Source organism: Pelophylax lessonae, assembly GCF_965119305.1.
Source record: "Pelophylax lessonae genome assembly, chromosome: 4".
Taxonomy (NCBI): domain Eukaryota; kingdom Metazoa; phylum Chordata; class Amphibia; order Anura; family Ranidae; genus Pelophylax; species Pelophylax lessonae.
Window position 1 is genome coordinate 295,290,355 of NC_138771.1, and position 23,752 is coordinate 295,314,106.

The 23,752-nt window shown below is 39.9% G+C and overlaps 1 protein-coding gene across 1 annotated transcript in view; it reads right to left on the reverse strand.

Moving 5' to 3' along the window:
* LOC309552619 (dynein axonemal heavy chain 3-like) overlaps positions 1-23,752 on the reverse strand; it is a 1,537,563-nt gene that overhangs the window by 848,515 nt on the left and 665,296 nt on the right. Inside the window, exon 25 of the mRNA XM_082253560.1 lies at positions 22,481-22,630. Within this exon, the coding sequence (XP_082109686.1) occupies positions 22,481-22,630 (150 nt within the window). The remainder of the gene's footprint in view (positions 1-22,480; positions 22,631-23,752) is intronic.

Consider the following 23,752-nt stretch of genomic DNA (forward strand, 5'->3'; position numbering starts at 1 on the left):
TCATAAATTACAGAAGCACAAATATACAGATTTTCTCAGATCTATTAAAAGCAATGTTAAGAAGAAGAAGGCTACTGAGACCACTTGTGGAATCATTGCAAAAAGAAGTAGTACGGCATAACTGGGGTGTCCCAGCCTGTCTGATTGGTAGAAGAGATGGCCGCACAGCAAGATTAAGATTTCCTGAGAAAACCTGGGATTTCTGCAGAAAACTGGATATATCTATACCAAAAATGCCAGGCTGGCATGGGGAGGCAAAATCAGAGGAGATAACACAAGAAGAAGAAGAACAGTGGCAGTTAGCCTCAAAGAAAAGAAATTGAATTACAGAGCTGATAAGGAGTGGGCAGGGGGAGGTCGCTGGGTTGGGGGTGGTGGGAGGTTGGGGAGGGGAGATGGGCGGGGCAGGAAGAGATACAAAGATGGCAGAAATATACTTGAATGACAGCCAAGCTGGGCCCACTTCCTACCTGAGAAGGGGAGAAGGAAGTTCATGACCGGGCAAGTAGCGCATCACCCTGCGACAAAGTAGAGAGTAGGGAGTACCAATGGGTAAATCCTCCAACTACTTCAAGACCATAAAATGGTCAGATCAACATCATGCCAAGGGTAGAAGAGGGGGAGGTGGAGTGGGTAGGATGTGGAGGGGAGGGGTTGGGAGAGATTTAATGGGAGGGGAAATAATGTTGCGCCAACCCCTCGGTACTACCAGTGGATGTCTGTATCCCTTGTGAACTCAGTTTTAGAACCTTGCAGAGGTCTTGTAGAATAAACCCCCATTCCTCCACTCGGCCTAGGCCTGGTGAGGGAAGGGGGGGGGCAACAAATCGGAGAAAGTGAGAGGAGAGGGAGAGATGACATGAACCTTTTGAAATGTCAGAGGACTAAATATGCCAACTAAAAGACATTTATTATTAGTATAATTAGTATTATTAAGAAGTATTAGAGGAACTTAGACGCAACTCCGTCAGTATAGTTTTCTTACAGGAGACATATATAACACGAGATACAAATGTGAAAATATATTCAAAACACTATCCGACATGGTATTGTGGAGATTCACCAATTAAGAGATCAAAGTGGGTAGCAATTAGCTTATCTAATGATGTAAGGTTCTCCCTTGAGGAAAGATTGGTCAACCCAGAGAGCTGATATATGTTTCTGAAGGGACAACTACAGGATATGGATTGTACCCTGGCAAATATTGACTGCCCAAACAAAAATCTGCCCTAGTAGGGGACTTTAATTTCTGCATGGACCTGTCTCTGGATTGTACATCAGATGCGCAGACGATGGGAGGACTTCAACTCAGGAAGGTAAGGAACAAGCTTTTTTACTGCCAATTGGTAGATGCTTGGAGAATCCAACATCCTGGGGAGAGGGATTACTCGTTGACTCAAGACTGGATTATATAATGATAGAACACAGGCTGATAGAAGCAGTTGTTAATACATCAGTAGGGACAATGACCATATCTGACCATGCTCCAATTGTCATGGAAATAAGACTCCTAGCTATACTCCTAGAAAAATAAGCATTTGGAGAATAAATGAAGAATTGGTGCAGGATGAAGAAGAAGGGTAGAAAAAGAACTAGATCAATATTTCCTTGCAAATGAAACCCCAGGTATCTCCATGGCCACGATATGGGAGGCTCATAAAGTATACATCAGAGGAATACTAATATCAATAGGCTTCAGGGAAAAAAAAGGAAAGAATTACACATATAAATAGATTAATAACAGAACTATACAAGTTAGAACAGAAACACAAAAAGAAAACAGAGGACAAGATACAGAAAGCTCTCATTTTAAAAAGAGATATATTAAAGGGAGCTTCAGGAGGAAGAGACTAGACAAAGCTTTATTAGAGTTGCCAAGGAAAAATATAAATGGGGGAATAAACCAGGAAAATATTTAGCAAAATTATTAAAAAGTAGGGGGAAATGGTTCATTCAACAACTGAAATAGCTAAAGCATTTCAAAGTTATTATACAACTTTATATACTGTACGTCAAAAAGAAATATATGAAGTAGAATAGCACAGAAAACAAAAGATACAAAAATATATTAATTATAATAATAATCTGAATTGACCAAAGTAGCAATAGATAAATGATCAGTATTAGAGACACCAATTTCTTAGAAAGAGATCAGGGAGGCCCCAGAAAACTCTCATACTGGGAAAAGTCCTGGTTCGGATGGGTATAACACCCGTTCTTACAGGAGGTCCAAGGAAATATTGATCCCAAATCTCTGCTCATATATGAATGAGATAGGAGAAAAGGGGGAGATAAGAGTAGAATAACTACAGGCCCATATAACTGTACTACCTAAAGATAGGAAGGACACAACCTTATGCTCTAGTTATAGGTCAATAGTACTGTTGATTGCAGATACAAAATTATATGCAAAAGTACTAACAACCCGATTAAAAGATTAATGGCAGAGTGGATCCATGCAGATCAAACAGGATTCATCACAGGAAGAGAAGGAAAAGCTAACGGGATAAGAACACAACTGCTATTACATAAAGCTAGAAACCACGACACCCTGCTCTCCTGTTGTCAATTGATGCTGAGAAAACATTTGACAGGGTGGACTGGGAGTTTATGGCTGAAACAATAAAGGACTTGGGAACTGGTCCAAGGATGACTCAGTGGATAGGAGCATTGTATAGGAACCCAACAGCATTGGTAAAAGTGAATGGTAATCGATCACTAGGGATGATCGAACGGTTCGGGTCCACCATTGGTTCGGCCCGAACATTGGGTGTTCGAGGTTCGGCCGAATTTAGAACTTTTTGCCCAAAAAGTTCGGAATTCGGCAACCAGAACCGCCCAAAATGCAATGCTTCAGGAAATGGGCTTTAAAAGCCCGTGATTGGACCAGAACCATTAGTAAAAGCCAATTGAGGGGGCAGGAGAATGCTAGGAATGTGATTGGAGTGACTAGGGGGTCCCTAGACCAATCATTAGTGAATACGCCCCCCAGTATATAAGATTGCCCCCGCCATATTCCTAGCATTGTTATACTGGACATGGAAGAGAGTGGAAGCAGTTCTGTAAATTTTACTTTAAAAGTGTCATTTAGCATTTATTAGTGTGAGGAAAGGGATATCTAGTGTAGTTAGAGTGCTCCTTTACACTTTAGTTAGCTTCAAAAATTCAGTTTCTGTAGGGAAAGCGTTAAGTGTCAGGGGACCGTAGTGTAGTGTAGGGTTAACTGGCAGTGACTGCTATGGCAGGGTGACAAAACCCTTCCATAGCAGGGTGACCGCTATTGAGAAAAGATTGTTTCTCTGAATAGCTTCATCACACCCATATGGCTTCTCACCAGCCAAGGATTTTTTTTGCTGCAGGGGCTGCCACTGCCAGTGCTTTTTTGAGGACATGTTTGATGTCAGACATGACATCTGAACATGTGTATAGGGGGTATATATAGACATATATGTCTGAATATATACCCCTAGACATATATAGGTGTGATAGTAGCAGAAATAAATGCTTGCGCTAATGAAATCATTTACAGTAATATATTTCTGCTACTATCACACCTATATATGTCTAGGGGTATATATTCAGACATATATGTCTATATATACCCCCTATACACATGTTCAGATGTTTTGCCTGCCTCAAAAGAACCCAAAAAAATGCCAAAAAAACGCTAGCGTCAAAAAAAAATGCCCAGGTGTGTTTTTGCTGGCATTTTTTGGGGGGTTTTGGAGGCAGGCAAAACATCTGAACTTGTGCACAGTACCACTATACACAAGTTCAGATGTTTTGCCTGCCTCAAAAGAACCCAAAAAAATGCCAAAAAAACGCTAGCGTCAAAAAAAAAATGCCCAGGTGTGTTTTTGCTGGCATTTTTTGGGGGTTTTTGGAGGCAGGCAAAACATCAGAACTTGTGCACAGTACCACTATACACAAGTTCAGATGTTTTTCCTGACTGCAAAGATCCCAAAAAAATGCCTTCTATTAAACCGGCAAGGTGTTACAGGAGCGAAGCAAACCCCCTGTCAGAAAGTTTTCTAATACAAACAATCCTTTTTTTTTATGGTTCTGGACATGCTACAGAGCTGAAACTTCACATGTAGACCTTTTAGACCCCCCAGACACAAAATCACACAAAAAAAAGTTCTTAAAAATTGTCATTTTTGATAAAAAAAAAGCCAATTATTGAAAAATTAAAAAAAAAAAAAGAGATTTTTTGATTTTTACTTTGGATTTAGTATCTGGGGGGTCTAAAAGGTGTGCATGTGAAGTTTCAGCTCTGTAGCATGTCCAGAACCATAAAAAAAAAAAGGATTGTTTGTATTAGAAAACTTTCTGACAGGGGGTTTGCTTCGCTCCTGTAACACCTTGCCGGTTTAATAGAAGGCATTTTTTTGGGATCTTTGCAGTCAGGAAAAACATCTGAACTTGTGTATAGTGGTACTGTGCACAAGTTCTGATGTTTTGCCTGCCTCCAAAACCCCCCAAAAAATGCCAGTAAAAACACACCTGGGCATTTTTTTTTTGACGCTAGCGTTTTTTTTGGCATTTTTTGGGGTTCTTTTGAGGCAGGCAAAACATCTGAACTTGTGTATAGTGGTGTAAAAACACACATCCATATATTTATATACACACCTAGACATATATAGGTGTGATAGTAGCATAAATATATGCTTGCGCTAATGAAATCATTTACAGTAATATATTTCTGCTACTGTCACACCTATATAGGTGTGTATATAAATATATGGATGTGTGTTTTTACACCACTATACACAAGTTCAGATGTTTTGCCTGCCTCAAAAGAACCCCAAAAAATGCCAAAAAAACGCTAGCGTCAAAAGAAAAAAAATGCCCAGGTGTGTTTTTGCTGGCATTTTTTGGGGGGTTTTGGAGGCAGGCAAAACATCAGAACTTGTGCACAGTACCACTAAAAATCAAAAAATCTCTCTTTTTTTTTTTTTAATTTTTTCAATAATTGGCTTTTTTATCAAAAATGACTATTTTTAAGAACTTTTTTTGTGTGATTAATAGTTAATGGGGCATGACCCAGAACCCTAGGCACTTTTTAGGGGCATTTATTGGGTTTTAGGGCTTCAAAATGGTGTTTTTTGATTACCAAAGTTCGGGTCCCATTGATTTCAATGGGGTTCTGAAATCCGGGCCGAACTTTTGGAAAATTCGGGTGTTCTGGTCGAACCGAACTTTTCAAAAGTTCGATCATCCTTATCGATCACCCCAGTTTGACATGCACAACGGGATGAGACAGGGATTCCCTCTCTCACCCCTGTTGTTTGTTCTGTCATTAGAGCCACTATTGGCGACTATAAGGAACAAAATAGATATAAGGGGAGTGGCGGGTGGACAGGAGGAAAACAAAGTCGCAGCGTATGCAGATGATGTTCTATTTTATATCACCAACCTTAGAATAACCCTCCCAAATGTTATTAAGAAGCTGAAGAGATTTGAAGAACTATCCAATTTTAAGATAAATCTAATAAATTTAGAAATCTTGAATATTGGGTTTAAAAAAAAAACAGCAGGCAATGCAGAGGGAATTCCCATTCGCCGGGACAAAATCAAAGTTAAAATACCTCGGGATAAATTTATCTCCTTTACTGGAAAATCTGTATCAGGCTAATTATATACCCATATTAAATGAGATGAAATCAGACATCAGAAAAATATCGAGCCATCCACTTTCATGGCTGGGGAGAGTAAAAATATTTAAGATGATAATTTTGCCCAAAATATTATATAAATCCCAAATGTTACCAATCGCCATTCCATCGGCATATATTTAAAACAATAAAAACAATGTTGTTAAACTTTTTATGGCAGTGGAAAAACCTAGAGTGTGGTATATGGCTCTTAGTAGAGATAAATCACAGGGGGGACTAGCAGCACCAGATATTAAAAGATAGTACACGGCAGTTATAATCTCACGTATGACAGAGTGGACAAAAAAAAAAAAAACTTAAATAAAAGGGGTAAGATTGAAACCACATTAAGCGGTACACAATTGGATAAGAATATTTGGATTCCACCAAAATATAGGGAAATACACCAAGACACACATGAAATAACTAGAGTTGTATATAAGATTTGGGAAATATTTCACAGACAAGCCAAGTGGGAACACAACTCTCCGTTACTACCATTAGAAGGCACAAAATATTTTGCACCGGGAAATGAGAAACAATTTGGTAATTGAGTAAAAAACATGCAGCTAATAGATTTAACACCCAGAGGAAAGATTAGGTCATATTACAAACTCAACACTAGAGGAGGAAACAACATTTTAAATGAATGGAGATATTTCCAGTTAAAACACTTTGTGAGATCTCTTCCTCAGTCCATCAGATCAAAGAAAAGCTGAACCTTGTGGAAAAGCTTTGTAATCCATTACCAAAAACAAAACATACAGTGTCTCAGATATACCAGATGTTAACTGAGATGGTGGGAATGAGGAAACCCCTATTTATGGCAACCTAGGTAAAAGAAATAGGATCACGCTTAAAAGAACACGAAGTGAGCACTGTACTGAGAGTGGTATATTGCTCTGCTATAGATGTGAATACCGTCAAAATTAACTATAAATGTTTATTGAAATGGTATAAAACACCAGTAAAAGCACATAAATACCAGACAGAAAAATAGAACTTGTGTTGGAGGGGCTGTGGGGTGCAAGGTACAATGCTTTATATCTGGTGAGAATGCCCTAATATTCAGGAATATTGGTTAAAGCTACAACAACTGGTAAAGAAATACCATCACCCCAAACCTGTTGAATGCAGCAAAAGGGACAATCCCCAAAAAAATGGTTAGAGACAGAAGGTTCCACCGTAAGAGAGTGGTGTCGTAGAACTGAATATATATATATATATATATATATATATATATATATATATATATATATACAACATGGAATACCTGAGTAGCAGAGATGAGGAACAAGTTGACAGTTTTTCAATAAATGGAGACAATGGGCAGATTTCCAAAAGACTAAAGAATATATAAAAATATGGACGAATTAGGGGGGCGACTAAATACTAGGGTCCTGTAAACTTAAATAGAGAGTTAGGAGAAGGAGCGCAACATAGGAACAGAGTTTCTAAAAAAAAAAAAGGGGGAGGGGGATAATAGGGCCTATGGGTTATAGGAAATTAAGTTGAGTTTGAAATATGTGAAACATTTTTATAGTTGTTTGTAAACATTGAATTGAAAATTAATAAAATTATTGAAAAAAAAAGTTGTAGTCTCTACTAGGGATGGGCAAACGGTTTGGCTTGAGCCTGAGTTCGGACTGAACATTTGCCTGTTTGGCAATTTGCTGAACACCCAAATTTGCAGGAGGTTCACCAGTAGAGTTGAGCGAACACCTGGATGTACAGGTTCGGCGGGTTCGGCCGAACTTGAAAAAAAAGTCAGGGTTCGTGACCCGGACTTAACCCAAACTTGCCCCGATCCCGAACCCCATTGAAGTCAATGGTGACCCGAACTTTTGAGCACTAAAATGGCTCTAAAAAACACAAGAAAAGGGCTAGAGGGCTGCAAATGGCAGAAAAATCTTCTTAAGAGCATGGCAAGTGCTCTGCAAACGAATGTGGATAGGGAAATAACTTAAAATAACATAAAATACATAAATATAAAAAATAATAATCTTGAATGATGTAGGAGGAGGACAAGGCCCATATGGAGTAGAAGGTTGAGGTGGCGGTGGATATGGCGGTGTAGGTGGAAGCGGCGGGGGCGGTGGAGGAGGAGGACGAGGAAGTCAACACTGGTTTTCAAAAATGTGTACTAATACTGCTCTATGGATGTATGATGTGTACCCTCAATCCAAAATGCTGCTGTTCAAATGTAATTAAAAAATGACAAAAAAGGACACACAGTGCAAATCGGAATATATAAAGTGACTGGTGCCAAAATTCTTTTGTAGGTGGGTGAAAACTGTGCAATATTGCAAATAAATAAATGAATAGTAAATTAATAAATTAAATAATTCATCCTAATCTGAATCATACAGTGCTGTGAAATCAAGTGCAAATACATATGCATGATAGAAGGCAAATCAATATACCATACAATGGTGCATAAATAATTTAAATATGAATAAATGAGTAAATAAATAAATAAAGTTCCAGAAAAGTCCTTAAGCAAGTAGCCAGTGAAGGTGCAATGTGCTTAAGTGCTCTTTATTGTACAAACTGGTGACAATCCCTGCCAAAAAGATAAGGTGCAATAGTGAGGGGGTCCACTCCCCGTGGATACTTCCACTTACCAGACTGCCAGGACCCCTTAGCAATATTGCATGGGGGTCAAACGCACTTAGTCTGGTGTGGGTCTTTTCTTTTCCTTTGAGACTAGTCTTGTGGACTCCAATACCCATTCTTTCCTCAATAAGCCAAAGAATGTGGGACCATAGGAGGGAAAAACTCAAGATAGTGTAATCCCGTCTCATAAGCTTTATTAAATAATGCAGAAAAAACTCACATTTCAGGAGTGATAACAAGCCTTCAGTGAAGATACAAACTCCTATGCAGAAAGGACTTCCGGACTTGCGGTGACTGCACGGGTTGCGCTGGTCCCGTCTAGAGTTTGTACAATAAAGAGCACTTAGGCACATTGCACCTTCACTGGCTACTTGCTTAAGGACTTTTTTGGGACTTTTTTGGAACTTTATTTATTTATTCATTTATTCATATTTAAATTATTTATATGCATCATTGTATTGTATATTGATTTGCTTTCTATCATGCATATGTATTTGCACTTGATTTCACAGCACTGTATGATTCAGATTAGGATTAATTATTTAATTTATTAATTTACTATTCATTTATTTATTTGCAATATTGCACAGTTTTCACCCACCTACACAAGAATTTTGGCACCAGTCACTTTATATATTCCGATTCGCGCTGTGTGTCCTTTTTTGTCAACACTGGTTTTGGTTTTTAATTTAATTTTTTTTTATATGAGGGTACACCTCAAAAAATCAAAAAATTAAGAAAGATCAAATACAACAATGGCTGGGTAAGGTCGGTATACATGTCTATTCTGTCTGTAGGATCCATGCCTGGGTTTTTATTGATAAGCAGAATACAACAACAGTATCCAATGGGTGTATCTCACTGTAACACATGCAGACTAGGCCGCAATTTATTTTTTTTCCCCTAAATGGGTTTTTATTGATAAGCGGAATAGAACAACAGTATCCAATGGGTGTATCTCACTGTAACATATGCAGACTAGCCCGCAATTAAATTTTTTCTTCCTAAATGGGTTTTTATTGATAAGCGGAATACAACAACAGTATGCAATGGGTTATCTCACTGTAACATATGCAGACTAGGCCGCAATTTATTTTTTTTCCCCTAAATGTTTTTTTTTTTTTATAAGCGGAATAGAACAACAGTATCCAATGGGTGTATCTCACTGTAACATATGCAGACTAGCCCGCAATTACATTTTTTTCCCCTAAATGGGTTTTTATTGATAAGCAGAATACAACAACAGTATCCAATGGGTGTATCTCACTGTAACATATGCAGACTAGCCCACTATTACATTTTTGTTCCCCTAAATGGGTTTTTATTGATAAGCAGAATAGAACAACAGTATCCAATGGGTGTATCTCACTGTAACATATGCAGACCAGCCCGCAATTACATTTTTGTTCCCCTAAATGGGTTTTTATTGATAAGCGGAATACAATAACAGTATCCAATGGGTGTATCTCACTGTAACATATGCAGACTAGGCCGCAATTTATTTTTTTTCCCCAAAATGTTTTTTTTTTGATAAGCGGAATAAAACAACAGTATCCAATGGGTGTATCTCACTGTAACATATGCAGACTAGCCCGCAATTAAATTTTTTTCCCCTAAATGGGTTTTTATTGCAAAGCGGAATACAACAGCAGTATCCAATGGGTGTATTTGTAACATATACAATGGGTGTACACTGTAGCGTATGAATGAAATTTTTTTATTTTTCCCTTTAATTGGTGATTTTTGAAGAGCAGATTTGAACAGCAGTGTCTAAACGCTGTATGACAGTGTCACAGTAATGTATGAATGAAAAATAACTGTCCCCTTAATTGGTGCTTGCTGAATAGCAGATTAGAACTGCAGTGTCTAAACGCTGTAAGTCACAGTAAAATATGAAGGAAAAAAGTTTTTTTTTTTAAATCCAGATTAAGCAGACACATATGCACTGAGCTTGCATTACATGGCTGCTATACACCGCATGCCTAACAGGTTGGATACTGTTGTTGTTCTATTCCGCTATTAAATAAAAAAAAACCCATTTGAATGAAAAACTGAAAAATATTTTTTTTCCCTAAAAACTAAAAACTAATTATTTTCCCCTTAAATTGGTGCTTTTTGAAGAGCAGATTAGAAAAGCAGTGTCTAAACACTGTGTGTCAAAGAACAATATGAAGGAAAAAAGTTTTTTTCTTTTTTGAAACCAGATTTAACAGACACATATGCACTGAGCTTGCATTACATAGCCGCTGCATTGATAAAAAATTTATTTTTCTCCCTCCTCCTCACTGGGCTCAGGTCAGGGCAAAAAGATTGTTCACTGCTCCCCCACACAATAAAATCAATGTAAATCGCTGTCTGATTAAAGATGGTTCTTCCTATTCTTTCCCTGAAAGCCATCTCCAGCCTGCCCCTACAATAATCTCCTATCTCTCCCTCAGCAGCATCAGGAACCTGTCCCTAGTATAGTTAGAGCAGAGTGATGCGCGGCGCTATGTGACTCCAGCTTATAGAGAGGCTGAGTCACATGCTGCACTGGCCAATCCCAGCCATGCCATTAGAAGGCATGAGCGTTGATGGCTTCTAAGGGCACACTAGTTAAACGCTTGCTGATTGGCTGCCTTGCAGCTGTTGAAACCGCGCCATTAAAACCGCGCCAAAACATGAAATAACATTACCAAACAATGGACTATATCCCGAACATACAGTGAAATGTTCGGGTCCATGTCCGGATACTGAATACCCAAAAGTCCAGTACAATCCCGAACAATACAGTCCGGGTTCGCTCAACCCTATTCGCCAGGTGTTCATCCTGCTGAACTCCCTGCAATGCACTGAGCGTGGCACAGTGCATTCTGTGCCCTGATAGGGCAAAGCTTTGCCCAATCAGGGTGCAGTGTAAGCTGGTTGTTAAGGAGCGGCCGGGAAGCAAGCAATGGAGTCCTTAACCACTTACAGACCCCCCCGCCACAGTTTTACATCGGTACTTTGACGTTAAATACAGGGGTTATGGCAGCAGATAGCTCACTGGACAGGCTGATAGCGGGGAAAATGATCCGGGCTGCTGTCCCCTCAGGCAGGAAGTCAAGTGAGGGAAAAATGGCCCTCACTCAACTCTATAGCCTTGGAGGACCGGATCGACGTCATATGTCACTTCCTAGGATTAGATTGACATTTTTTTTTCTTTTTTAGTGTAGATGTGAGATCTGAGGTCTTTTTGACCCCAGATCTCACATTAAAAAGGTCCTGTCATGCTTATTTCTATTACAAAGGATGTTTACATTTATTGTAATGGGAATAAAAGCGATCAAAAAAAAAACAGTGTAAAAATAAAAAATAGAAGATAACATAAATGGGAAAAAAAAATGAAAGCACCCTGTGCCCGTTAGCTTGCATGCAGAAGTAAACGCATATGTAAGTCACGCCCACATAGAGCCTTGGGCCTCCTCTGTAACTCTAAATTGGTAACCCGTAGAAATTTTTAAATTGTCGCCTATGGGGAATTTTAAGTACCAATGTTTGTCGCAATTCCACGAGCGTGCACAATTTTGAAGCATGACATGTTGGGTATCTATTTACTTGGAGTAACATTATCTTTCATATTATTGAAAAACATTGGGCTAACTTTACTGTTTTCTTATTTTTTAATTAAAAAAAGTGTTTTTTTCCCAAAAAATTGCATTTGTAAGACCGCTGCGCAAATACGGTGTGATAAAACATATTGCAGAAATCTCCATTTTATTCTCTAGGGTCCCTGTTAAAAAAAAATATATATAGAATGTTTGGGGGTTCTAAGTAATTTTCTATTAAAAAAAAATATATTTTAACTTGTAAACAACAAGTGACAGAAAAAGACCCAGTCCAGAAGTGGTTAACAATTTATGAGTCATCAGCTGTCAATGGATTTCCCTACTGACAGCTGAACAATAAAAAAAAGTGGTGGTAAAAAAAAGGAAAAAAACGATGTTGGGGGCCCCTTATTCCCTACGCCAAAAAATCCCCCAAATACACACCAGACTCTTATCCAGGCATGCAGCCTGGCAGGTCAGAAAAGGGGGGGGGGAAAGCACCCCCCTTCTGAACCATACCTGGCCACATGGTCTCAAAAAGGGTTTCTTACCCGCAACCCTGGGCTGTGGTTGTGAGGGTCTGTGGGCGGGGGGATTATTATAATCTGGAAGCCCCCTTTAACAAGGGGGCACCCAGATCCTGGGACTCCCCCCTATGTGAATGGGTATTGGGTACCTAGTACCCATACCCATTCACTAAAAAAGTAATAAACATAAGAGACAGTTTTTGACAAATCCTTTATTAAAAAAATAAAAAAAATAGTGCACCAGTCCATGACATCACAAGGGGGGTGGTGCCACTGGGTACGTAATCAGGTGGCCCCATCTGTTACCTATATAAGCAATGTCAAAGTGCAGAGGATGTTTAAAAATGGGAGGCCTCCCAGGTGGTGAGAGTGTTTTTTTTTTTTTAAGGTCCGGCGATTGGCGTGATTGACAATGGATTTACATTGAGGGACAGTATTTTTTAATAAAGAATTTGTCAAAAATGGTCTCTTGTGTTTTTTACTTTTTGACACTTTTTTGGTGAATGCGTAGAAGTATGTACTATGTACCCGATACTCATTCACACAGGGGGGTGGGATCTGAGGACCCCTTGTTAAAGGGGGTTTCTAGATTCCAAAAATACCCCCATCCACAGACTCCTACAACCACAGTCTGAAGGGTATGGTATGGACTTGGGGGGGACCCCACACCATTTTTTTCTTTATTTGCAATTGTATCTGAGAGTAATTTTAAATGGGATTTGACTAGGATTTTTTTTATATTTATCAGGCACTATATTTAAATATTTTTTCATGTTTATTGTTGCACTAATTAAAACCACTGCTCCTGAAAAAAAGGATCCTTTTTTTTTTTTTTGTTATTGATTCATGTCCCCCAGGCCAGTACCCAGACCCCCATACCCCTTTTATGGCCAATTACTTACACATAAGCCTTCAAAATGGCCATTATTTCCTGTTCGGCTCCTATAGACAGTGGGGTTCTCCGTTTGGGAGTTCAACTGTGAAGTAGAAGTTTTGTGTTCTATCTGTAAATTTTTAAAGGTCAGAATGGTACATGTGGCCATACTGTGATTGCATTTATCTGTTCATCTGTTCACTTTAAGTCAACATTTATTACTATTTGCCTAACTTTTTTTAGTTAAATATTTAAAAAAGAATCAAATATATGAATATAAATATTCACCACAATCCTCTAAAAAGTTGTATCATCAGGGTAAATGTAATTACGTTATTACATTTTTCTCATTATAAATTGGCTCTAAACCCACTCATTTATTATTATAATTACAGAAGCACATAAATATTCAATAACTGCAATCTGCATGGCTGGTTAATGTATGTACTAATAAACCTACAGACTTTATTAAAGAGGTGAAATGATAACTGACAAGTTAAACAAAAAGAAAATGGCAACTAACAAACATGAAAATAATCAAAGATGCAAAAACCTGCCCGTGGGACTGCAATGTTAGACTAATTAATTGTTTTTTTTTTTTTTTTCTACTGAAAATACACAAATAAACTAAAAATATTTTTTGTACAGCTGAAGCATACATTATTCAACACATGAGTAAGTGTTATAAAAATATCCAATAACAAATTATCTGTAAAGGGTCTCTCAGGCACCAGTGTAAACCATTTTAATTAAGGTTTCCGTAAATATCAGCCCTTAATTAATGTCGTGAGTCCTACTAATGTGCAGTTGTTTTGCTCTTACCTCAGGTGCAAATAATAAATTACTTTATTACATATGTAAAATGTATATGGGGACTGGAATACACACACTCTGCTGCAGGTTAGAATATGATAATGCACATGCTATTTCATACTATTATGTAATGTAGAGTATATGCATACATACAGTATATCATGCAACAGCATATCGGCACTTCAGCAACAGTCAACATACACTAATAAAATTATTAGAGAAACAAAAGACAATAATAAGGTTTTCAGGGTACCCCATCACAACGAATCAAAAGAAAAATAGATAAATTGTATTTACTGTTCATACCAGAGTATGATAGTATTGTTGGCCATATTAAAAAATATGTTTGTTAACTTTAGCTTTAGGGTTGGTACTTGTCACTGATCAATGACTGCTTCATTTTTATAAAGGTCAGTCAGTCAATTGTGTCTGGAGACAGACAGATTTTTATTTTTTTTTGTCATAAAACCATCAGCTGAACTAAATGCTCATTCTGAAAGAACACTGGCAACAGAAAAGCCCAGCAGCTCAACTGTAAATTAGTCAAGCTCTGATCACTGGTCTAGCCTCAACACCTAGTAGTCAATTGGGCCATCCATTATCAGGGTGTCCTTGTCTACCCTTACCCCATGTACTCACATGGGTTATGCACTGCTTTTGACTACTTCAAGAAGTCAGGCCTTGGCAATGTATCATGAATAAGAATGGGCTTTATGTTTGAGTTGAACGTACATTAGACTCGAACATCAGGTGTTCGTGTGTTTACTCAACACATGAACACGTGGGCTGCTCGGCAGGAAGTTCGCCCGCAGACAAGTGCCCCATAATGCACTGCATAATCGCAGTGCATTAAGTGCCTGTGATTGGCCAAAGCATACACTTGAACTGTATGCTTTGGCCAATCACAGCACAATATCCTCTCAGAGCCATTAGTGGCCAAAGGCAGGGTGCCCTTAGCCAATCATGGCTCAGGGGCTAAGTCCATGCCCCACACTATATAAGGCTGGTACTTACATGGCAGCCGTGTATAGTGTGTGACAATAGATATTAGGCAGGTAGTTAGTGGATAGTGAGTTCAGTCAGTTAAGTGCAGTCAGTTTAGTGTACAGGCATACTCCACTTTTGAAATGTATGGATATGTGGTAGTCCTGGGTCCCCTCTCGGTGCTCCCCAAGTTTGGTGTCCTTTTTACTTATAGCTTGTGAGCAGTGCCATGTCAAGCTGACCAATATTTCCCATTGTTCAGGCCTCATTTTTGGCTCGTCCACCAGCCAGCGTTAGTCAGGCTGTCCTTGCCTACCATACAGCCGGCTTTTACTTCACGGAGCATGGACCCCCTCTCTTGCATCCTGCTGTTGCCAGAGGGCAATTGATGGTTCACACAGGACAACTATCTACAGACTTTCAACTCCTCAGATTTTGTGAGTTGTTTTATTGCTATTTTCCAATAAATCACGTAATATTACACTTAGAGGCACCTCATGTTCTTATCTTTTCCTCTGGAGTATTTTCGGACTCCACTTCTGGTCCCTCTGGATGGCTGCCCCTGTTTGTATGGACTTTTGATTTATTGGGCTTTATATTTACTGTTGCCTTTTTGTTTTATCCCTGTTCTCATATGTACATTTTGGATGCCTTAGGGTTAATATCATGGTCCTGAGCAATTGCACTCTTTTTCTTGTGTCCAATATTTCCCATAGATACCAATGTTAAAGACAGGGAGCAGTGCCATGTCAAGCTGACCAATATTTCCCATAGATGCCAAAAGGGAACTGAAAGCTGAAAATTGGTCTAGGCAGGAAGGAGGTGAAGTTGCCCTGTATTTAAGTGGTTACAGAAAACCCTATGGCAGAACTTTAAAAAAAATGGCGTGGGGTCCCCCGCCAAAATTTATACCAGGCCCTTTGGGTCTGGTATAGATTTTGAGGGGAAATACACGCCAAAATTAAAAAAAATGGCATGGGTCCCCCCCAGAATCCATACCAGACCCTTTGGGTCTGGTACAGATTTTAAGGGGAACTCCAAGACAAAATTACAAAAAAATGGTGTGGGGTCCCCCCAAAATCAATTCTAGACCTTTATCCGAGCATGCAACCTGGCAGGCCAGTAAAGGGGGGATGAGCAAGCCCCCCCCTGAACCATACCAGGCCACTTGCTGTCAACATGGGGAGGTGCTTTCCAAAGCACCATGTTGATGGGGGCAAGGGCCTCTTCCCGATAACCCTGGGCTGTGGTTGTGGGGATCTGTGGGTGGGGGGCTTATCGAAATCTGGAACCCCTCTTTAACAGGGGGACCCCCAAATCCCCTCCCCCTCCCATGTGAATGGGTATCAGGCACATTGTATCCCTACACTTTCACTAAAAAAGTGTCAAAAAGTAAAAAAACACAGAACATAGTTTTTGACGTCAAGTGACATCAGAAGGGGGCGGTGCCACGGATTACATAGCCGGGTGGCCCCACCCCTTGCCTATAAAAGAACTGTCATACGGCGGGTAGCCTCCTAAGAGGCAAAGCTTTTTTTTTCTATTTTATGGGTCCAGTGGGTGTCGTGATTGATGATGGATTTACATTGAGGGACACTATTTTTTTTTTCTTTTTAATAAAGGACTTTTCAAAAACTGTGTTCTGGGCATGTGGCCTGGTATGGTACAGAAAGGGGGCGCTCGCTTATCCCCCCCCCTTTCCTGACCTGCCAGGCTGCATGCTCGGATAAGGGTTGGGTATGGATTTTGGGGGGGGGGGGTCGCACGCTGTTTTTTTTTTTTAATCTAAGGTGGGGTACCACTTAAAATCCATACCAGACCCGAAGGGCCTGGTATGGACTGGAGGGGACCCTATTCTGTTTTTTTTTTTTTCATTTCTTTATCTGTAAGCCTTTAAAATGAGGACTTTTGATTTTTCATGTTTGTGTCCCATAGACTTTAATAGAGTTTGCATGTTCGCTAGAACTTTTTCCCTGTTCGAGATGTTCTGGTGTGAACTGAACAGGGAGGTGTTTGGCCCATCCCTATTCATGAAAATTGACCTAAAAGCCTATCTTAGGAAGCCACCACCATCGATGCTCCTTCTTCAACCATCATGAGTTTGTGAGGCAAATTGGCCATGAAAAGGAATCTATCTGACTTTTTGGAAAGCTCGTATGATGTTTCTCTGCAGAAACTCTTGCAAATATGTATTTTTTTGTAATGGCAAGTTGAGTTTTGGCAGAGGAATCTGAGTCCTTATTGTCACTGAGGGCAATGGTGTCCTTAACCATTTCATGTCACTCGCGTCCACTGCAGGTGTTTGTGAGGTGAGAAAGGTACCTCTGGGAGCTTGCCTTATGTCTTCCTTCTCACCATCCACAGTCCAACCCTCCTCCTCATGTTCCTCCAGTGACTGGTGCTGCCTAACAGGGACAGAGTCAGGATAAAGCAGACCCTGAGATAGCAGTATGTTCTCATCTACCACCTGCTGCTGTGCCTCCAGTGCCATGTCTTTTACCCCATCTAGTGTGTGTGGAACACCAAAGAGATCATGTTGCTAAACACTGCCTCTTTGCAGCTCACCATGATGACAACATACTACATGCATCCAAAATGAGTAACCACTAACATGGTGAAAAATAAACATCCCCAAAGACAGGCTTTGTCCCATACCCACATAAATCCTCATTTATGGCTTATTAATGCAAGCACAGTTGCTGCGGCATAGCAAAGGTTGCAGTCTCTCAAGGGAGCATAACGCATATTAGGTGATTGCCAGGCAGCTCTTGTTGATGCTAAATTTCAACCAGCCAAGCAGTGGCTGGTAGTAACTATCTGATATGGCTGTACACTTTTCTGGTCTGCTACAGGACATCATAGAAGTCAGGTTATCCACCTAGGAAGTGCTGCACCATTAGTTTTAGGATGTACTGCAAAAGTATGTTGGCATTTTTCATGGGTCATTACATAGGCACTTAGTCACTTAATTGGGATTGGTGGTCCTGAGAATTCACTGGATAAGGCCAATGAGGAGGAAGGGGTAGAGGTGACTGAGCTTTTACCATACGCAAGCTGCATGACACGGAGCAGTTTCATCAGTTCCAGTGGTATGTCCTATCATCCTGCATCCATCCTGGCTGCCAGTAAAACATGTCAGTGGATTATGCAGGAGATGTAATATTCATGCTCATGCTTACTAGACCATGTTTTTTGGTCTTGTGGACCCTGTTACTGACTGCATATTCCAGCGTCAAGGAGAAATTACCTTCCTCATGCTGGTGGAGGGCAGGGTTTGTTTTCTGGGTAGCAAAATCTTGGCTAGGGAGACAATTGCCTCATCAGTGATGTAGCTGAAGACAACAGTGTCACAAGTTAGCCTATAGTTTTGTCTGTATATTCTTACATCCTTGCTGCAGTGCTTCTGTTTTGCCTCCCTTCACATGTGGTGTTTGGGCTTCTCTGTTTCCTATGGGCGTCGCCTGCTCCACTGTGGGTTATATCCTGTTCCTGTCAATTACTTCCTGGGTCACCTCCCTGTTTGCTTCCCTATATATATATACACATGCTCAGTGCACTGTTCCTTGCTTGAGCAACGTTCGCTGTTCTCTGAGCTCCCATCCGTGTATCCCTTGGCTATTGTATCTGATCTCCTGCTACCTCTACCTGTTCCAGATGTACCGTGGTGCTGCATCTCTATGGACTTTATATCTGAACTACCCCCATCAGCGGGCTCCACCGTTATCTGGGTGGTGGTGGACAGGTTTTCTAAAATGTGTCACTTAACTCCACTTCCAGGCCTACCCTCCGCTGTCACTTTGGCTTCCATCTTCATTAGGGAAATCTTTCGTCTCCATGGTATGCCCTCACACATTGTCTCATATAGAGGAGTTCAGTTTACAGCCCGCTTCTGGAGAGCCCTGGCCACGTCATTTGGAATCAAGTTGGATTTCTCCTCAGATTTTCATCCGCAGTCAAATGGTCAAATGGAAAGGGTTAACCAGAATGTGGAACGGTATCTTTGTGCCTTCATTTCTGCCCATCAGGATGATTGGGTAGACCTTTTACCCTGGGCAGAATTTTCCCTCAATAACCATGCTAATGCCAGCACCGGTGAGTCTCCCTTCTTCACTGTATTTGGCCGCCATCCTTCAGTACCATTTCCTGTTCCGATCTCTGCTGAGGTGCCGGCGGCCACAGAGGTGCAACGGTCTCTCAATTCTATCTGGGCAGATGTTTCCAAGAATTTACATCTGTCGGCTTCCAGGTACAAGGTAGCTGCAGATCGTCATCGCCGTGTGAGCCCCAAAATTCTCCCCGGTGATAAGGTTTGGCTCTCTACCAAGAATATCCATCTCAGGGTACCCTCTATGAAGTTTGCTCCCCGTTTCATTGGTCCCGTTACAATCCTCTGCCAGGTTAACCCTGTCGCTTTTAAGCTCCGCCTCCCGTCACATCTAAAAATCCCCAATGTTTTCCATGTTTCTCTCCTGAGACCATACATCATCAATAGTTTTTCTCATCCTATTCGTCGTCCTTCTCCAATAGCCAGTACTTCGGATCAGTACGAAATCAAGCAAATCTTGGATTCCAAATTCTCCAGGGGGAGGCTCTTGTATCTAGTGGACTGGAAAGGATATGGTCCTGAGGAGAGATGTTGGATTCCTTCCACTGATGTTTCTGCACCTCGTTTGGTGAAACTTTTTCATCAGAAGTTTCCTCTTAAGGCTGGGCCCAAACGAGTGGGGAGGCCCCATAAGCGGGGGGTACTGTCACAAGTTAGCCTATAGTTTTGTCTGTATATTCTTATCTCCTTGCTGCAGTGCTTCTGTTTTGCCTCCCTTCACATGTGGTGTTTGGGCTTCTCTGTTTCCTATGGGCGTCGCCTGCTCCACTGTGGGTTATATCCTGTTCCTGTCAATTACTTCCTGGGTCACCTCCCTGTTTGCTTCCCTATATATACACATGCTCAGTGCACTGTGTATCCCTTGGCTATTGTATCTGATCTCCTTTGTACCGACCCGGCTTTGTTTCTCCGTCTACGTTTGTCTGCTGCCTGTCCTGACCTCTGCTTGTCTCTTGGATCTCCTTATTGTCTCCTGTTTACCCTGCACACGCCAGCGGTCTCCACATTCTCAGCTGGGCCTACCTGGGGGCCGCGACCTGGTTCCAGTCTGCTGCAAGTCCATTCCCACCATCAGGGGCCCTGGTGAAGAAACAGACTGGGGCTTAGACTCCGCGCCCTGGGGAATCCTGAGCTGGGGATCTATAAGGGCTCACTACCACAGACCCGTTGACAAACAGGGTGGGGTTTGGAGACTTTAACTGCCATTGGAGCCTATGTTTTGGCCTATTAAGTTTACCACTATGCTCTCAAGCCACTTTTCAGACTTCAATTCCTATCAACTAAGGCCACAGATTTAGCAGCAGATGCAAATGGAGTTTTCTGGGGAGGTGTGAAAATGGTGGAAAGAGAGTGGAGAGAAGGATGAGGGTTATAGTTGTTTTAGTGCTGACCCATATCATTCAGGCGCTGCTCCCACCAAGCTGTGTCGTGAACGGTCATTTGTCTCCTCATCCATGTGGTACTTAATTTACTGGTACAGTGGCCTCTACCCGTAAAGCATTGCCATCTATTGGAAGAAGGTAACTGTTCCCTTCACTCCTCTGAAAGCTGCCCCTGAACTACATCCTCCTCTACATACATGGGCACCCAGATAAGGTCTGCCACGTCTTCTTCGTCAGCCTTCTCACTGCTTGAGCCCTCTTGGCAGTAGGCTGCAGCTGCTGGATCAACACTGTCCATTGATTCTTGTTACATATTGTTCCCTTCCTGTATGCTAGGTGTGCTCTCTTCCTCAACATGTAATGCAAATAATTGCTGTGCATCCTCCAGCAGAAAATGACTGATGGTGTGCTTAAATAATTAAACCAACACATTACTGCCAGTTTATAGGGTTGCCTTTAAGCCTCCCGGGTATGATGACAATAGGATATTTCCTAATTTTAAATTTTGACAAAAATTACAACTTCAAAAAACTCACCATGTCCGTTACTATATGCTTCAGACTGTCTACTTTCAAAAAGGGGTAATCTGGGTGGTAATTCTAGTGTACTGGGGATTATGGCCTCAAGAAAGGAGAGGCCATAAGGACTGATTAATTTTTAAATATATATATATATATATATATATATATACATATATATATATATACCATCATTTGTCGACACTATTACTTTCACACAAACCGACTAATATACACTTATTAGGACTATTTTTTTTTTTAGTAGCAGAAATTTGGGCAAAAATTTAATTTAATAGTTATTAATAAATTTGATTTTATTGAATATAGTTTATAATAAAAATATTGAAAATATGCGGGAAGGGGGGGCTTTCAAAATGTTCAGTCTTTTTTCATTTATAAAGCAAAGGATAAAAAAACCCAGTTGTGATTAAATACCACCAAAGGAAATCTCTATTTGTGTGAAAAAAATGATAAAAATTTCATTTGCATACAGAGTTGCGTGGCCAAGCAATTGCTAGTTAAAGAAGCACAGTGCCCAATATCAAAAAGTGTCCTGGTCATATTGGGGGCAAAATCTTCCAGAGCTCAAGTGTTTAAAATTTCCAAATTACATTTTTCTACTTTTCCTGGTATACAGTATGTCCCCCCAGTGTAGTTCCCAGCCCCAAGTTATTTTCTCATAATCCCTTGCCTATTAGTCTAGAAAATGGGCATTACTTTTTTCTAAGATTTGTCTCCTATTGACTTCAGTGTGTTTGGATTTGGCATCCAAACTTTGGTAAAGTTCATGGATCATACCCTGAACTGAACCTGGGTATATTTGACTCATCACCATTTACAGGAATCTAGACTCAACAAGCAATGCATCAAGAACTATGTATATATAGTTTTTACGTAAAAATGAAGGCATGCCTTCATGTATACATAATACAGTTTACTGATAATAGAGAAAAAAAAGTTATAGTAGCTGATCCATCAAAAATCAAAATCATTCAGTCCAGTCCTTAACACATTCCCCAAAAGCAGACTTTCTTTTTTCTTTGAAATAATCAGTAATTGGTAGGCTGTCAAATTACATATTTTTGTAATGAATTTTTAACTTTCATAAAAACAGGTAACAGTAAATCATATCTTAAAGTACACTTAAATGCAAAACAATCAAAATAAAACTTTTAAATTGGCTTTTAAAAAATACAGGGAATGACATTCAAAGAAACGAAGATGCTTTTAGTAAGAAACTGTTTTAAACTGTGTAATTTACTTCAGTATGTGAGACCCTATTTCTTTAGGTTGCAGAGAATCTTGTAACTCAAAATGTTTTCCTGTTGTGTCTGAGCAGATGAGGAATTATAAAGACTAATACAACAATTTAACGCTTCAGAGAAACAGTGTATATCATTACTGCTCTGTAGCCAAGCACACTAATTAATATTTATTGCACCTGTCAAACCAGTAGCCATGGTCAATCCATTGCCTCAGCAGTTCAATGGGAGGCTGGGCACCATATTTCTCCTTGGCAGGCATGTTTAGGTCATCAACAAAGACAAAAGCTTGTTTCCCCAGTGGAGCACCATACACCCTCTTCTTTTTCCTGCAAAATTAAATCATTAATTTAGTTCATGTTAATTTTCAACTAACTTTTAAAACTGAATAAATGAAAAAAAATACACAATGACTTCAAGTGTTTACTAAGTTACATCACTGTTAGCCACAATTTAAGCCTCAACAATCTATGACCTCTGGGTTTTATCAGATGCGCCTTAAAGGTCACCTAGCATTGTGAGGCAGTGGTTATAAATCCACATGGAATTTAATCAAAGGTGGCAGGGCATTCTGAGGTAAATAAGCTTCCTGAACTATTGTAGCTGGAACCTTTGTTAAGCACTGACAAGAAAAGTGAATAGCAGGCGGTAGGATTAATCAAACGCTAAGAAATGCAACCAACAGACTTCAGTTTATCTGACAATGAAAGGAAAGGTTTTAATTTGTAAGACTTGAGGGTAATTGTTCGCAGGTACTTACATTTTTTTTTTTTGCTGGTAGAAATAGCCAAAAAAAAAGTAAAGCAAAATCATTTAAAGAAAAAGTATGATATACCATTTGAATGTGTTGTTTAGTTTTATTAGAAAATAAAAAAGTAAGCAATAAGTAATATTGATAAGTGGCTATTACATAATATTTTATTTGCCACTTGTACACTTCTAAAATCAAATGATAAAATATTATCACTTACGTAGGTTTAAAATAAATTTTGTCATGTATATTATAAAGCTTTACTTTGTACAGCTGTAATATTAGCATTTAGCCTACACAATGTCAATAGCACATTGCCCCAAGCAACCAGATGTCAGTTTCAGTTTTTGTAATGCTATTGAACTAATGATCTACTTGGTTTTCTTCACTCCACTTTTTAGAGACTAACCCTACTCTTTTTACAACAACGGTAAAGTAACTCTCTCATGACCATAGTGGGTAGTCCTGGATGGTGCAAAGAGTGGAACTGATGTGATACTGTCAGCACAACTCTGATTCATATAATGTGTATAAAAAGTGCCTTGGTGGTGCCCACTCAGGTTCATGATGCCCTGCACTTGCAGTATCTCTGGATTGAGTGATGCTGGTGTCATTATACCCAGATGACTGAAAGCAACTTGTGATGAAAAAGTACTTTGAGAACAGCTTTAGGGCTGCTTTTACTGTGTTTTTTCTTTTT